Source organism: Alligator mississippiensis, chromosome 9, assembly GCF_030867095.1.
Source record: "Alligator mississippiensis isolate rAllMis1 chromosome 9, rAllMis1, whole genome shotgun sequence".
NCBI lineage: Eukaryota > Metazoa > Chordata > Crocodylia > Alligatoridae > Alligator > Alligator mississippiensis.
In genome coordinates, this window is record NC_081832.1 from 36,213,861 (window position 1) to 36,231,472 (window position 17,612).

The 17,612-nt window shown below is 46.9% G+C and overlaps 1 protein-coding gene across 10 annotated transcripts in view; it reads right to left on the reverse strand.

Annotated features, from left to right (window-relative positions):
* The window catches only part of RALGAPB (Ral GTPase activating protein non-catalytic subunit beta), a 233,060-nt gene extending 216,251 nt beyond the window's left edge, over positions 1-16,809 (reverse strand). For 3 of the 10 annotated variants that reach the window (XM_059733294.1, XM_059733289.1, XM_059733288.1), the window contains exons 1-3: positions 16,517-16,808; positions 4,848-5,060; positions 3,705-3,907 (exon numbers count right to left, since the gene is read on the reverse strand). In XM_059733294.1, the coding sequence (XP_059589277.1) occupies positions 3,705-3,907; positions 4,848-5,033 (389 nt within the window). In that variant the 5' untranslated portion in view covers positions 5,034-5,060; positions 16,517-16,808. Of the gene's footprint in view, positions 1-3,704; positions 3,908-4,847; positions 5,061-16,516 lie in introns of those variants that run through there. The other 7 variants (XM_059733290.1, XM_059733295.1, XM_059733293.1 and 4 more) reach the window with 5 other exon arrangements.
* Between the last annotated feature and the right edge of the window lie 803 nt (positions 16,810-17,612).

Consider the following 17,612-nt stretch of genomic DNA (forward strand, 5'->3'; position numbering starts at 1 on the left):
GGAAACAGCTTGGTACTGTACAGAATACATCTCACAGGGATGTGTTACACTTGCACCAACAGAATCTGCAAGGACAAAACTCCAAAGTGTTTCCTATGCTACTACCTGTAAACAAAAGCAATTTATCTTTTGATGTTAAAGCCATGGATACTCCAATTCAGGGGTGGGCAAAATGCGGCCTGCAGGCTAGATGCAGCCTGCCAGGCCATTTTATCTGGCCTGCAGAGTTCCTAAAAACTTTAGAAAATTAATATTTTTCTGCCCCTGGCTGCCTGTTATGCAGCCCCCAATGGCTTGCCAAACCTCAGTAAGCGGCCCTCCGCCTGAAATAACTGCCCGCCCTACTCCAATTTAATGCATGTGACTATACAGTCCAGAATTTACACAGAAGACTATTATACATAGCTCAGGGCAAAAGAAGCCCAACCATGGTTTCTCAGAATCCTGCTAGAGCTCAGCAGTACTTATATGATCTACCTCAGGGGTGGGCAATTAATTTACCTGGTGGGCCACTTAAGTCTTGATGAGCCATCAAGGGCCACACAAAACTTTTCAGAAGGTATCATTTTAACAAGCTATAGATAAAAAAATAAATCATATACTAAAAATCAAACATGTACTATAACATGTTTTAATTTCATTTAAAAAGCTAATTTTAGTTCATTTTAGTCCTGACATGTTTTTGAGTAGTGTATATAGAGGCAATTGCATAATAGCTCGAAATCAAGTCTTACTCTTGAACACTGTATGCCGGGGGGCATGGCAGTGGGCTGTCTGCACACTAGGTCCCAGGAGCTGGCGGGGCGTGGGGTGGGGAGAAGAAAAGAGAGCAGGAGGTGCATGCAGCAAAGTTCACCTGGTCGGTGCAGGTGCAGTCAGCGTCCCTCTCCCCAATCTCGCCCCATGCAGAGTGCTGCAAGGGCAAATCCCCACCTGCTCCAACTTGGGGCAGCCCATACCATGCTCTTGCCTGCCTCCCCAACAGCTCCAGCCTGGGCCATAGTGCACCAGCTTCCTGGCAGGGCTGCTCCTGGTATAACTGCAGTGGCTTGTGTACTGTTCAGCTCCCCTGCCTCCAATGGCTCCTTCTCTTCCTCCTACCCCTGCTGTGCCACCTTCTACCCACTCAGCTGCCCACAGATGGCTACCCATCATGTGTCTTGGGGGCTGCTCAGCAGCTGGGAGCTGGAACCCCATGCACTAAAGGGAGGAGCTGCCTGGCTGCAGCTTCCCCCAGCCTGGCTGGGCACGTGGTGTCTGACAAGCAACCCCCCCCCCAGCCATCACTTCCACACACCACCTGCTGCCCTAAGCAGCACAGCAGGGCCAGGAGGAGGAGCCAAGCAGTACCCAGTCAGTTGCAGATGCACAAGGAGCAACTCTGCTGGGAAGCTGTGCATGCTGGCCAGAGCAATCAGGGACATTGACAGGAGAGTGGCACAGGCTACCCCAGACATAAGCGGGAAGGGCTCAGCCTCATGACCACCATGGGGGCAACCACGAACTGGATCCAATCAATTGGCAGGCCAGATCTAGCCTGTGGGCAGTATTTTGCCCATCCCTAATCTAGCTGCACAGACCTAATCCAGCAGGCAGTGGTAAGGAGATAAACATATCTGTGTGCAATACTAGTGAGTTTATTATTGGAACGATGCAGTCCATGGAGCCACATCTGACCCACAGGTTCAGAAATTTGACAGTTGGGGAGTAGCAGCCGCCAAGTTACCAAAATCCAGACCATGAGACCTGGTCACCCCTGCTACAGCTCAAGTTATGGACTTATTTATTTGTACCAAGAGTGGCCAAGGCTTAATGTAAGGTGAATCCAGTATTTCCATAACCAAGCTATGCCAGTGGTCCACTAGAAACACTTACAAACTTTCAACTTATTTCTAGCCTAAATTTACCTAGCTTTAAACTTCCTATTGCTGAACCTTATTATGACTGCAAAATATAAAGAGCTGTCTATCAAAGTTCTTCCCCATGCTAACATTTTAACTCACCACAGAAGTTAACTTTTTGACTTTATAAAGTAAATAAACGTAAAAATGCCCACAATTTTTTTGGTACACACGTTTTCCAAGCCTTCACTCTTGTAGAAGAACTGGAAAGACTTTACAGTCTTTCATAGTATACCAGAACAGGGTATAGCATTCCAATAATGAACTCACTAATACTGCACACAAATATGCATATCACTACCTGACATTTTTCTACAATAAGGAAATAAAGTTTGCTCTCTTAGCTATAGTCATGCTGGGAACTCAAATTGTTTGGCTGGTAATCTTCCAAGTATCAGATCGGAACTGATAAAAGGAAAGTTAACGTTATCAGCTTTTTTGGCCAGTATAGCTGATAATGTCACCAATAAATGCCCCATGCATGCACGCAGTTGCACAGGGCCAGGAATGTAGCCAGGCAGCTTGGAGAACAGCACCCTGCCCCTGCAGGTAAGTCTGTGGAGGAAAGGGAGAATTGGGGGGTGGAGGGGGGAAGGCAGATCAAGGCCCCCACAGTGGGGGAGGGAGTCGGTCAGGGACTGGCGTTGCCCAGCCAGGGTGGGGAAAGGGACCCCAGGAACCAGGAGTGTGAGAGCCACAGGCAGCTCATCCATGGGCGTGGGGGGGGGCAGCTCCCCGCTGTTGCACACGCACACCCAGGGGAGGTATATGGGGCATGTGCTGCCCCACCCGAGATTTGTCGCAGGGTGGAGGCGGGCTGCCTGCTCCCCACAGTTCTGTCCCTCACCCCACCCTGGGTCCCATTCACTGCCCTGGCTGAGCAATGCCTGCCCCAACTCCATCCCTACTCTCTCTCTCCTAACCAGGAGGGCCTCAATCTACCTGCCCCACACCCCTTCCCTCCCCCATGCCCCTTCCCCCCCCACAGACTTACCAGTAGGACACCGCTCTCCAAACTGCCAGGCTGCATTCCTCTATATCAGCTATAGAATAGGTATTGGCCGATATGGCTAGTTAATAATCAGTTATTAGTATGGGCCAAGAAAATCTTTATCAGTGCACCCCTACACTTCCAAGACTATTAAATATTTTTCAGAGTCACTACATTCCAGTATATAATGCTCAAGCTTGTAGGATCTACATTCTTTGTTCTTACATTTATAATCTGTTACAGTCAAATAAGGTTTATATTCCTTAATGTTTGCATCATGTGCTTACCATTTCTTTAACACAGACTCTTCAATGTTACCTTCTTCCAATTCAACCTGAAGGATACTTTTTGGTTTCTTATTTTTCAAAACACACCCTCCCCTTGCAAACACACACAGACAACTTTCCTGTCTGTCCTGTCCCCCCTACTCCTCCCACAAAGGAGGACACACTGATGTGGTGTAAATATTTTTTTAATTCTGTTCTCCCCAGATAACTGTATCCACAGATATTTGGTTCTTTAAAAGGTGCATTTAGAATTGTTAATTGGAAGTCAAAGTTAAATTTTTAAATTAAGTAGTTCAAGTGGTTGCAGCAACAAAAATTTGCAATTCAATACCCTAAGTTAAAAGAATCTGACATTCTAATTTCAGACACAACCATGTTTTGTAGCAAAGATAAACAGTTGTAATTTTATTTTTAGTAAAGTAGCCTCCTCTGGTTCAGCTACAATTTCTGAAGGATAATGACATGACTGTGGCTGAAAACCCTGAAACGTCTCTAGTTTCTAGTTACTGCAGACTTGCTGCTCACCTTGGTACGAAGAGATTCTGTAGGTGCTTGAGAATGCTCTGAACATAGAGATTGGGTTCCTTAATAACTGGCAGTGGAATAGACTCTTTAGGTAATACAAGAGCCATAATCCAGTCTGTATATACATCAACGCAATACTTCACAGTGTCGCCATCCAGTGGGAGGGTCAAACCATAACAAACCACCTCCATAGTCCACTTTACCTAGTCAAAGATAAAGGAAGTTGTTCAGCTATGGTGCATACCAGGACAAGCACCTGGCTATAAAAGTATTAAGCAGCGGTGCTAACAGAAACTGTCCCTTTCCCGTTTTCAGCAATAACATGCTAATGTTCATCACTTTCCTTCAAGAAAATAAACTATTACATTTGGAAAAATCTCAAAAGTCACACACCAAGTTAGAGACCTTACTACTAAAAGAATCACCATGGAAATTGAAACAATATGCTGTCCAATGCTATTTATGAACTTATTTTCAACCTAAAAGTCCATAAAATCTGTTATGTACTATAACATTGTTAATTCTGCCTTGTGCTGCCATTTATTAATAAGATGATATACAGAAACCACAACAGGATTTTTTTCTTCTAATTAGGAATAAAAATGTCAATCTCTGCTGGCAACTTTCAGTTTACACCAAATTTAGGTTCAACTGCCAGCTTCTTTTGACAAAAGCCCTTCATAGTTTTAAGGGGAAAAAGGCAAGCTTAATACCATAACCAACAGATTGATACTTTATTAATTTATTTTCACATGAAAAGGCACCATGGACAAAATGTCCATAGTTTGTGTCACTGGCAAGAAAGAAATATGAATAAACAGCAGCAGTTCTGTTCAGATAAGGAACACATGAACCAAAGCAAACAAACAAATGAACGCACGCACACACATTTCCCCCCCGCCCCCCCCCCCCCCAAAAAGCTACTTTAAAATCAAGAGAAAACTAATGGAATTACTTTTGCCAGCAAGAAATTCATAGCAAAAAGGCACTAACTGAAGACTGTATTTTTGCTTTATAAAGCTTCTGGATTTTCTTCTTTTTTTAATAATCCAAGGTAGGTCACAAAACACTACACAGGTCAACTAAATGGCCATTAGCACCTAAAAAGAAATAGCATCAAAAACTTTGAAGACAGACACTTACTTCTTTATCTGTTTTTAACAAACTCTCACTCCCGGTTGCTGATGGCATATTTAAGGCTTGCCCAAGGGGACGCACCACTGAATTTGCCACTTCTCTCCCCACATTTTCAGGATAGCTGTGAAGTACACTAGTATGACCCTGATCATTTTGAATGACAAGATGCAGGGACCTCCACTCCGAGTACATATTGCCTCTACACTACAGAGGAAACACCTGAAAAAAAGAGAAACCTAATTACTGAAAATGTTTATGCATAAACGAAGAAAACTGAGGCTACATAACGTAAAACATTATCAGCTGCAAATTAAATGAAATGCAAATGAATGCCTATGACGAGCTGGAAATCAAATAAATAAATCTGTCCTTCCACCTTAAAAAGTCTCTAATGTTGCCCAATGAACCAGTTACATTGATTATGTGCAACATTTTCAGAAAATCTAAAGTAGGACTTCAGCTGTAAGCATCATTTCACCACTTCTCAAGTACTCTCCTGTACTTTATGGATGTCACAATTACTCCTGCTCCTCCCCAGCTAAAATGGAGACAAAAGAAAATTAGAGTCAGGGTGTTGTTACAGGTTACCTTTCACATGTGTTAATGGCTCTTGAAATGGAAGTGTCCACACATTAAGACAAGAAAAGACAAGCTTAAGTACCCTCTGCTCCTCTCAGATATAGTCCTCTTCACACAAGTATTTCCTTCAGCTGTTAGAGATCTTGTGATGCATTCATGCTACTCTGCTCCACAGAACTAATTTGTGTTGGGAGCAGTCTCCCAGCATCCCAGAAGGGAGAGTTGGCAGCAGGGGTGCCCCAAAGGTAAGAATCCCCTACTTTCCCCTGCATGCTCTGCAGGTTCCTTCCCCTCCCCTCCTGCTCCCATTCTGGGCTCCCCCAACTTCACCTGTTGCCTGGGGCCCACAACCCTGCCCCCTCCCCTCATCCCTTGCAGTTCACTCCTCCTGCCCCTCAGGGCTCACTCACGCCCATGTTTCTCAGGGGCTCGTCCCTGCCCCCATCTACTCCCTCTGCCCAGCTCCCTGCTTACCTGTGCTACCACTACAGAAGAAAGCAGAGAGGGGGAACCAGCTTGCCTTATGCCAACATCACAACTCCTCTCCAGGCAGGTGAATGGGGAGCAGCTGGGGAGTCACAGGGAGAAAGATGAGTGGGTCCCAACCCAAGATCAGGACCTGCTCATCCGCTCTTCCCCATGGATCCCAGCATCTTCCAGGGGGCTGTACTCAGCTTCGAAAGAGGCAACAGTAGTGGCATCAGGCAGGTGGGTTCTCCTTCCCTGCCTATTCCTGCACCAGGAGCATAGGTTAGTGGGATGCTGGGGAGGGGGAGATGAACTCCCAGGGGACAGGAGAACAGGTGAGCCCCAAGGCGCTAGAGGAAGGGGAAGGCAGGCATGGCCCTAATCTGGGCCAGGGGGACGGGCAGGGCCCCAAACTTGGAGTCTATACTACCTCAAAGAGCCAGAGAGCAGGGCAGGGATGAAGCAGACTTGCAGCTCCTAGCCATACCTCTGCTCACTAGTCTTCTAGGAGCAGGTCAGTGCACTGCATGTTACAGAGGGTATTAACCCTGTGACTGATCACAGCATATGCGAACTTCAACAGTCTAAAATTCCTCAGTTAGCCCATGCCAACTGTAATATGTACCAACACCCTCAGTCTCTCTCTCAACGTTACTTTTTCATGACAGAATCAAAAGCTGATAAGCCTTTATAAAATGTGGAATCAATATTAGGGGGCTTGTAATTCTTACTTTAAGAAACTTTCACAAAGAGTTGCTTTTGCAATTGTTACTGGCAAGACAGATCTCAGACTTCAGAAACAGAGTCAAATAACAACACATTAACAGCTATCCACAAGTGCCTTTCCGGAATACCCCACACTTTTGAAGATCTGGGCTATTTTGCTTTCTGAATTTCCCCTGTGCTGAGCTTTAAAGTTACCATGTAAATAAAATAAGTCTCAAGCAATGTCAGAAATCCTCTCATCCTCCTCCCCTGAATAAAAAAGAAATCTTTTAACAACGTAATGTTTAACATGGGGACAATTCCACGGCACAGTTTATGGTCATAAGATCCTTAAGAGTAGACAAACTAGCTCACCTGTCCAGAAAAAGAGAAACAGTAAATTCAGGTACAGCAAACGAGAGTCCCTTTTTTAAACATACCAAACAAGGTGCATCAGGAATGAGAAACATACCATTTGAAAAGGTGAGTCCACCACCTAAACAACCTTGTCTATTAGAAAAGTCCTACTTTCGTACCATTGTACCAGTTATACCAGCATATATTTTACCATCTTATATTTAGCATATATTATAAGCATCATATTGTTAAAAGAAAATAAATTTGTCCAATTGTTCAAATGCTGGCCTGGCCTGGCAGGTCCAGATTACAACTCTACCTCTGCCAGAAACACCCTGAACAAGTTAGTTAACTACGTACCCAGGCTTCCCCATTTGTAAAAGTGATATTATATTTCAGTGCCCCTGACAGTGGTTTTATGAGGGCATAAACATTCAAATACAATTATAATCTCCAGATAGTTGTACTGGTAAACCTTCATGTAAACAATAACTAATAATAAACCATAATAATAACAACAACCACCACCACCAATAAACTTTAATGTAAACAATAATACAGTAAGAATACTTTCTTCTCAGCTTAGCACAAACCTTAAAGGCTAGGGACAGACATTCAAAAAGCCTGAGCCTGAATTGATTCAATCTTTGCAGGTTAGTCTAACCTGGTTAGGCTAAATCAGTTTGTAATTGTACAGACATCCCAGACATGCAAGCACATGCCTGCAGTGGCTCAGGCTTGAAGCTGGGGGTGCTAGAGCAGCCCTCCCTTCCCTTCCACAGTACTCAGCTGAGGGAGGCATGGCCAGGCCCCAGCAAGATGCTATGATTAGAGAGGGGTTCCCCCACTTCTGACCAGCCCAGCAGGGAACTGATAACAGTGTTTATCACCCATAACTCAGTGTTTATCACCGCATTAAAAAAACAAAGGAACATTACCAGCTACCTGTTGATTCTGCTTTTGTCCAGTCTGCCACAGCACAGCCAGCAGCCAGCATGTGGTCTGATAGCTAATACACAGACACCTCTCAGCAAGGCAGGGGCGGGGGGGAATTCCTGCTTAGCAGGGAGTAGTGAGAGGGAACAGCCTGTAGTCTCTGCAGGAGCTGCAGCCAGGGAGCAGAGGGGAGGGGCCAGCCCTGCTGTGGAGCAAAGCGCCCAGTCCAGCCCAGAGAGCATGCCAGGATGCTGGGGGAGTCTGATTGAACTTAAACCAGCAAGGGGTCTGGGACAGACACTGCATAAACCGATTTGATCCAAATCAGCTCAGTCCGATTACTACATTCAACCAGGTTTATATCAAACTGATTTTAGCCATTTTCAAACTGGTTTATGTGCACCAAAACATCTGTTCTGTTACAGGTTTAAAACCAGTTTCTGATCACTTAAACCAGTTTGTGTGTAATGTCTGTCCCTAGCCAACTGACATATGGTAGTTCAAAAAGGCAATAACTAAACTGGTTTAAATTTATACTTTGTTATAGTGAAAAACTTCCCTATGCAGAAGACTTAAATACTCAGGCTACCAGCTTGAAACACACAGAAACCTTCAAATTCTAGTCTTTCATTCTGTACTGGAGGAGGGTGTAACAGAGACAGGGAATTACATCCCTTCTCCAGCATCCAATCTCCCTGGTAGCAGAGCAAAATGGCAGTGGGCTTCTTCATCCCACCCAGCTTCTGCAGTACAAGGGAGGATCCATAACAGAACAAAGTTAAACATACTAATTCATGAAAATGAGACAATCTTGGCAGTGAGAAGTAATAAAGCACATTCTCCATCACCCTTGTACACACAGCAGCTTGCCTGACCTTAAGGATTTGCACTATTAGATGCATATATAGTCAGCTACACACAAGCCTTGTTTTGGTCTTATCACATGAAGATCTTTTTCCCATCTTGTCAAAGTTTGGTAAATGTGATTTGCCCAAATAGTATAATCAGAGATCCTGGTTTTCTCTATTTAAAAATCACAAGTTCTCTGATAAAGACCTCCCACAAATTCTCTGATTAAAAAACCCAAAATCTGCAATTAAAATAAGATGTTAATTGCATACATACTATACAAGTTGAACTCAATGGTTTATTGATATTTTTGCATGTTTAAAGCAATTTGGAAGCCTAACAGTGCCTCGGTCACTACAATAAAATACATTCTAAATACCTATCAATTTTGCTGTTTGATTTTGGGGTTTTTTTATCATATAAAAATCAGAGCTTTCCCTGCTCCCTTTGCTCACCAGGACTTGGGGACAGCTGCAGTTGTCCTGATACCGGTTTGTGCTGCTGAGCAGCCCTGACATGCCAGTGCCCTCCCCATGCCTTTGCCCCTCACTCCCCACCCACAGCTGCCCGGGCCCTGTCCCTCGCTCCCCATTCACACAGGCTCTCTCCTCTGCTGCCCTCCCCGCAACTCCTGCAGTGTCAAGTTCTGCCTTCTGGGCCGTGGAGGACAGAGCAGGGCAGAAAGGCTTGTGCCGTTGCTGGGAGCTCTGCGCTGCCATAGTGAGGTGCCCCCTGCCTGCTTGGCAGTGGCCTCTCTATGGCAATGTGGGGCTCAGCAGCAGCACAAGCCTCCCCCACCCGGCTCTGCCTTGCCACACCAAGTCCTGCCCTCTGGGCTGCAGAGGCTCTGGGTAGAGAGCAGCAGAGCAGGGAGCCCCCACCCACCCCAGCCCACGCACAAATCTGAGGAGCACATACTCCCACTACCCCCCCAAAAGTACACACAACAGCAGGGAGCCAGACCCCCTGCCTGCTGGACAAGCTGGCCCCATCCTACTCCCCACCTGGGCCCTACAGCCATGCATGGCCCCAGGCCCCAAGTCCCACACCAGCTGTGCAGCAGCCCCAGCCCTGTCCAACTCCCTCCATTAATATGGGGGCTCAATCCCCCCCCACCCCCAGATTTACCTGAGGGGAGCTGCAGGAGCTGTGCTGCCTAGTGCCCATGTGCATGTGTGAACGTGCACATGGAGCCCGCTGCCTGACCAGCCTCCTCCCACTCCCCCAGGCCCTTACAGGCTGGAACTCTGCCAGCCAGACGAAAAGGGGGAACCTATCATTTCCTGCATCTTTCTCCTTAAAATGAGAAAATCCACATTTTACCACATTTTTCCGTAGAAAACCGGGATCCCTGGTGATCACGTTATACAGACTGAACTTCCCATTTCCAAAAAGCCCCTGTGCTGGTACGTGTCCCTTGTTTGTACTTCACAATTTGGTTGAGAGAACTGGATTAGAAACTTTTTTTCGTTTGTTTCAGAAAGGAGAATTTTCATATAACAGCCACTTAAAAGATTAAACTTTGTTACAGTTTGTTGGAGTTCTAATTAAATCAAAATTATTTTTTATTCCAAAGCCTGATAACTCCTCTCCAAAGATCAGAGCAATTTCCAGATTCCATGTACTTTTCTTTCAATCATGTATAAAATTAGCCTCAGGGAGACTAAATGCCTTTCTGACACTTAGTCTAGGACCACATCAAGGAAAGCATTCGTATTGGCTCCAAATTGTCTTACAGCTATAGCAAGTGAAGAGAGATGGGTTCTTAAAAAGGCAGGCTGCTTGCAGCCTCCTGGTTGCCTACCACAGCCAGCCCAGGTTCTGCCATCCACTGCACAGCCTAGGCTGCTTCCAGCAGACAGCAAGGAGACTCCAAGCATCTGCACCATCCTCTGTGGAGCCCCAGCCCAGCTCACTGCCAGCAGCAGGTGCACGTATGCCTTGGGGCAGATGGTGGGGAAGGGGTCCAGGCTGCAATGCCACAGGTCCCTTGTACCTCCCCCGCCACCTGCCCGTGGCACACCAACATCTTACGAGTCGAGGCTGGGGTGTTTTTGGTACTCTGCCCAAAAACGTTGCCAACCCCTACCCTAAAGTATTATGGCTTCTTCCCAAAAACAAACACGACACACACAGCAAAATGAACCAAAATATTTCATTTTATTTTCAGTTCCAACAGTTACTCATTTGAAAACTGGATCGAACTTTGGTTGCTAAATTAACCTCCTAATTTCGTAATAAGTTAAAACACTAATTTCATACATAGCTAAAAGTGAGCTTATTTCAAGGTGCTGAGAATCTACAGTGCATAAACACTTAAGTGGAACTGAATTTAAAGAGCTTACCAAAAAAAACCCCCAAAACAAACAAACAAACAAACAAACAAACCCTCAAGCCATTTTAGACTTAGGTTTCTAGAGTTATGCTTCCACATCAACTTTTAAAGTTCAAAAGTTCCAAATCTGAACACCTGACCTCCTGGGGCTTAAATATGTATCGGGGGGACATTAACAGCTACATCACAGTACAGGTAAGAAAAGCCATTTTAAAAGCTTGAGAACATTTAACAGTTAAGATTCTATAAATTGACAAAATGTTATAAAAGATATAGGCAGCTACTTAGATTCCACAGGGACTGAAAGGCAAAGCACTTATTTGGAAGCTGCATGCAATATTAATGTTACAGTAGATGCTGAATGAAATTCATATGGGAACATGGAAAGTGGAGGAGAGAGGCCAAGAAAGCATCTATGAAAACTAAATCCCAAGCTAGAATGGCTGCAGTTTCGCCATTTCGATGCTGTTTTGACGTTTTGCCCATAGGCTATAATGGGGAAGGTTGAAATGGCCTATAACTTTGTCATTTCTGGCCAGATTTGGATAAAACTTGCAGAAATAGTAGCCCCTTCTGAGGGCATGCAGCGTGCCAAGTTTCATGAAGATAGGTGCAGGCCGTTCAGAGAAACTGCACCACAAAGTCTTGAGCGCCAAACTTGTGTCCTGTATATGTGTTAAGCCACAGCAGGGTCAAAACTGCAGGCATGCTAGCCCCTGTGGAGGTCACAAAGCCTGCCAAGTTTCAAGGAGATAGGTGCAGGGCTTTGGGGGAAACTGCACCTCTAGCTGCGGACAAGCAAAACGCATGACACGGGTGACACTGTGTGTTAAGGCGCAGCAGGGTGAAAGCTGCAGGCCTGCTAGCCCCTGCTGAGGCCACAAAGCCTGCCAGCTGTCAACGAGATAGGTGCAGGGAGGTTCTGGGGCCCTGCACCCCTAGCTGCCCATAGGCATAACTCATGTCATGGGTGCTTCTGCAACTGCTGCCTCTCATTAGGCAGCAGGACTGAAGATCCCCCATCACTTGCCACCACAGACCTGGGGGTAATAATTGACCACAGTATGAACATGATCCAGCAGTGCAATGTTGTAGCCAACAGGGCCAACAATACGCTGGCATGCATCAACTGATGCATCTCCAGCAAAACCATTGCAAAGAAGTGATTCTCCTGCTCTACTCAGCACTGGTGAGATAGCAGCGGAAGTAGTGCATCCAGTTCTGGGCTCCGCACCTTAACAAGGACGCGGTAAAGCTTGAGAGAGTCCAGAGAAGGGCTAACCACATGATCAGAGACTTGCATGGCAAGCCATACAAGGAAAGGCTGAGGGACCTGGGACTCTTCAGCCTGAAAAAGAGAAGGCTAAAAGGGGACCTGGTAGCAGCTTATTGCTACATCAGAAGCGTACATCTAGGGCTTGGAGAACAACTGTTCACTGGGGCACCCTTGGGGAAAACTAGGAGTAATGGTCACAGCCTGGACACCCTCGTTGTAAAGCAGTTTTTCCTAATGTTGAGCCTGAAACACTCTTCCAGGAGTTTGTGCCCTGCTGGCTACGGCATCGCACTGCCAGCTCATGTTCATACTGTGGTCAATTATTACCCTTAGCTCTTGGTGACAAGTGACAGGGGATTTTCAGTCCCGCTGCCTGATGAGAGGCAGCAGTTCCACAAGCACCCATGACACGAGTTTTGCCTGTGAGCAGCTAGGGGTGCAGGGCCCCAGAACCCCCCTGGACCCATCTCCTTAACAGCTGGCAGGCTTTGCGGCTGCAGCAGGGCCTAGCAGGCAGGCCTCCAGTGGTTTCCCCCCACTCTGCCCCAAGACAGACACAGCTGCACATGACACGAGTTTTGCCTGCCTGTGGCCAGAGGTGCAGGGTCCCCAAACCCAGAACCCCTGCACCTATCTCATTGACAGCTGGCAGGCTTCATGGCCTCAGCAAGGGCTTAGCAGGCCTGCAGCTTTCACCCTGCTGCGCCTTGACACAAACAGTGTCACCCATGTCACGAGTTTTGCTTGTCCGCAGCTGGAGGTGCAGTTTCCCCAAACCCCCACGCCTATCTCCTTCAAACTTAGCAGGCTTTGTGGCCTCCACAGGGGCTAGCGTGCCTGCAGTTTTGACCGCGCTGTGGCTTAACACATACACGACATGAGTTTCTCTCTTAAGACTTTGGGGTGCAGTTTCTCTGAACCCCCTGCACCTATCTTCTTGAAACTTGGCACGCATCATGCCCTCAGAAGGGACTACCATTCCTACAAGATTCATCCAAATCTGGCCAGAAATTACAAAGTTATAGCCTGTTTTGACCCTCCCCGTTACATCCTACGGGCGAAACGGAATGAAACGGAACAGCCGTTTCAACTCGAAACAAAAGTTGAAATGAAACACCGTTCTGTCAAAATGGAATGCTTCCATTTCGCACAGCCCTAGTGTGCATGTACATGCCTGAACACCCTCCTCCTGCTCCCTCCCCAACCCCTGCAGGCTGGAACTTTGCCAGCTTCCAGGAAGCTCGCTGCAAAACTGCAAAGTCTGCAGGTTTCTCCAGTAAAACGAGAAATCCGCGTTTGCCTCTGGTAAAAGGTAAAATCCACAGTTTGCTCCATTTTTCTGTGGGAAACGGAAAACACAGATCCCTGTAGCAAGGAAATACTACCAAATTTGTCCTGAAAAGTCTGTTTTTGCTTAATGGTGTAAACATGGGTATAATCACTTGTATCACATAGTAAAGTTACCATGTTAAATTCTTAAAGGTTAATGTTCAGAAAGCAGTCTATATGAATTTGCAGAGCTCAGATCCATTCTCAGATTAAGCACTAGTATTCCACGGGGATTACATGTGCACAAACCTTGCTTCCCGCTCTCCTGCCAGTGACCATGCCCATTAAGGCCGGGGTTACCAACTGTCCATAAATTTGCAGACAGTAAGATTCAGAGTTAGAATCAGTCAGAAGCACAATTAGTGAAGAAGATGCAGTGTGATAAGCTGCCCTTGCCCGCAGACTCGCTGGTAAAACCATCCTTTAGCAAAAGAGAAGGTGGTTCAAGCAGCTCTGAATCAGATTTGCCTCAACTAATAAGTAGTGCAAGTGATTCTACAGGTAGTGACAGTGAAACTGGAGGTGCCGCAATGACCTCAGTGCAAGAGATTTAAACTCTGTTGAAGTAGGTGAGTGGACAACCACTGCACAACATGCACAGTTCTTTGGGTGTGCTTAAATTAGCGTGCCAACAGTTTTCAGTGCCTTCGGTTTCTTATCCCTTAAATTTAAACAAACAGCATAAGGGAATTACATACTATTGTGCATTGTCTTTACATATTCACAAGTATTCCAATAAAAATAAATTTCTTTCCACATGAAGCTTTGAATACAACATTTAAACCACATTAAGTGTGCTATATTTAATTTTTTTCCTACTCAAATATTTCAGTTCAAATACTTGTGGCTATTGGCACATAAAATTAACATGGGGTACTTTTTTAGTTTGTTTACTAAACACAAGTCAAATAAACATGCTAAATCAGATCATGCTCTATTCAGGGCATTGGAAAATTTTTCAATTAAAAATTTTATGAAAAATCCACATCTCTAAAAAGCATTGAAATCTTAACCTCTGTTAACGCATTTACTGTTTGTGGTAGGATGGATTCTTTGAATATGATTTTAAAAAGTGGGATTTCGGAACTTTTGAAAAGTGGCAGAAACTCCAAGGTTTAGACTTGGGGGGGGCGACAGGGATGGACTCTGGAACCTAGTCAAACCTTTAGATAGCAACATAAAGCCCACAGTAAGCTGTCACCTAACCACGCAGATGCCTGAACCACCAAAACAACCCCACACATCTCTACTGAAAAGGTAAAAGGGGAAAAAAAACCCTCAACCAAATGCCTATATTTTCTGCTTATAAATGTTCAAAGAACCACTGAAGTCTTGTCAACACCAAAAAACCTAGCGCCTCCCTCACGTATAAAGTAGCAGGATTCACAAACGGCATTTCTACAGGTATCTCACATGGGAGAACCAGTCTAATAGGTGTGCTCAATGCATGCCCAACCAACCCCTTTGCAAGAGACAGGACCAGGTGGATGGATGAAGGAAGAGAGAAATGCACTTAGATGACTACCCCAACTGTCACACTGAGACATCTAGATTTCTTTTCCTGGCTCAACATTTTCAAGGATTGGATTTTATAGAAAAAAAAAAAAAAAAGCAAAAACAACCTCTCATGCCAAACCTACACAATGGCCCGGTGGTTAAGGTACGCAGAGTGGAAAACTTGTATCCAAGGTCCTATTCCGATCCAGGCAGAGGTGAAATTTGAATCCAGGCTTCCCACATCCAAGTGCAGTGTTCAGTCTGGGGGGGGGGGGGGGGGGGGGGGGGGCAGGGCAGTAGCACACCTTCCAATACTGTTGCTTAGCCCTCTAACTAGGATTTTCTGTTTTATTCACCCCTTACTTTTAACTGCAGCTACTACCTTCTTGTACAGAAACATGTCTAGATACTAAAGAATTGTATACAGGTCCATTTAATACTTTACATCAGTTGGGATACTAGATATTTAACAAATTCCCCAGCCAAGATAAGTGTTTGTTTGAGCCAGAATCAAATGAAGTCTGCCAACAACACCCCTGAAGACAGGGGTCAGGAAAATTCCTGCAACAGAAGCTCAGCTGAATTGTGTCCAGCTTCAATCTTTCTCTCTCAACCCTTCTTTACCTAACTGAAGCCATCCCCAACCCTGTGCAGCCATGCTACTACAGCTCTACACAGCCATTTTTCCATACACCTGACTGAAGACGAGCCCAACACTTCCCCTGACGCACAAGAGCAGCCTTCAGGAAGCAGGATGCTGCTCAGGCCTGGGTACTGCAGGGGCCAGACTACACAGAGAACGCTGGGGCTTCAGCGCTTCACGGTTCGCCTCCCGGGACCCGAGACGGGCAGGGCAGGGCAGGGCAGGGCAGGGCCAGGCCCCGGGCGCGGGAAGCGCGGGCTCGGGGTCACCGGCGGGCAAACCCGCGAGCGGCACCGGCTCCCGCCAGCTGCGCTCCGCCTGCTCTCAGCTCCGCCCTCCCGCCGCCCGAGGCCGCCTCGTCTCCCCTCACCCCTCAGAGCACGGGCCAGGTCGGCCGCTGCGGGGCGGAGACACGGCCGGCTGCGGCCCAGGGCCCTGGGCTCCCCCCCCTCTGCACCCCGGGCGGCGGCCGCAGAAGGCGGCGCGGGGAGCCGGTCCCGCCACTGCCCCGGAACAGAGCAGCTGCCGCCGCGCGGGCCCCTCTAAACCCGCCGCCTCGTGTCAGAGTCCCGAGCCCGGCGCAAGACAGGGGGGCGGGCGCAGAGGGAGGGAGCCTCCTCGGGCGGCGCCCAGGCGCTGCAGGCCGCGCCGAGCGGAGGGGCCGAGCGGGGCCTGTGCAGAAGGATCTCAGCCACGGTTACCTGCGCCAATAGGACCGGCGGGCATGTCGGGTGCAGAGACGCCGCTTCACCCTCAGCCTTCCGGCTCCATGATGCTCGCAAGAGAGATGAGGCGACAGGGTCGGAGCCTCGGTCTTTGATCGCACTTCCGGCAGCGCCAGAAAACTCACCGCAAGGGGGCCAGGCCTTGCCCGTAATGCGCATGCGCACCTCCACGTGCCTCGCCCCACCCTGCCCTGCTCAATTCCTTCCCTTTCACGTGCTCCCCCAGCCTGGATTGCGCGTGCGCCTCAGGCTTGGGCGTTTAATAAACCTCCGGAGTTAAGGAGTGCGCATGTGCGTTTTGTTTTGGCACTTACCTTCCCGGCTCTCGTTTTTTGGTTTTAATAGAGCTGTGTCTCGATTGAACGATCTGCTCGTAGGATGCAAAAAGCCTTCCTTCTCGCTTACACCGTGCAGCCATACAGTTGAAAATCCCCTGCTTGCTGCTGCGCGAGCCCAGCACAAAGATTGCTCAGGCACGTTTTGAATTAATTGTTTAACTGAAAAAATAGAGGTGAATTTGCTTAATAATCCTATGGACCTGTATAGGTCTACGGCAGGGGTAGGCAACGGTTTTGGCTGGAGTACCTAAAAAGCCACAAAGTCTACCTTGTAAGGTGCTGGCATGCCACAAAAAGAAAACCGGGGCAGAGGGTACATAGCAAGGTGCACTGCATAAATATTGCTTTTTATGGTAAATACCGGGTTTTCTAAAAATGCTGAACCTGATGACAATAAATCAAACTTCATATACTACCTTTGTTGGTGTGTATTCTTTTTTTGTTAAGCATGTTGTGATGGGGGGGGGGGGGCGGGAAGAGAAAGGGGAAAGAAGGAAAGAAAGAAAAAAGATAAAAGGTGTTAGAAAATTAATGTGACCTCTGTATGACCTTTGATCAATGCTGGCTGATGCAACCTTGCACTAAGATTGCCACTGGTCTGTCAATCTAAACGGACAAGCAAGGTGATCGGGCCCAACCATGTGGGGTGAGCAAAGTCATGCCATCTTAGTAATTTTCCGCTGAGTTTTGCGCATGCGTTATGGGAAAGGCTTATGTAACCAAAGTTTATAAAT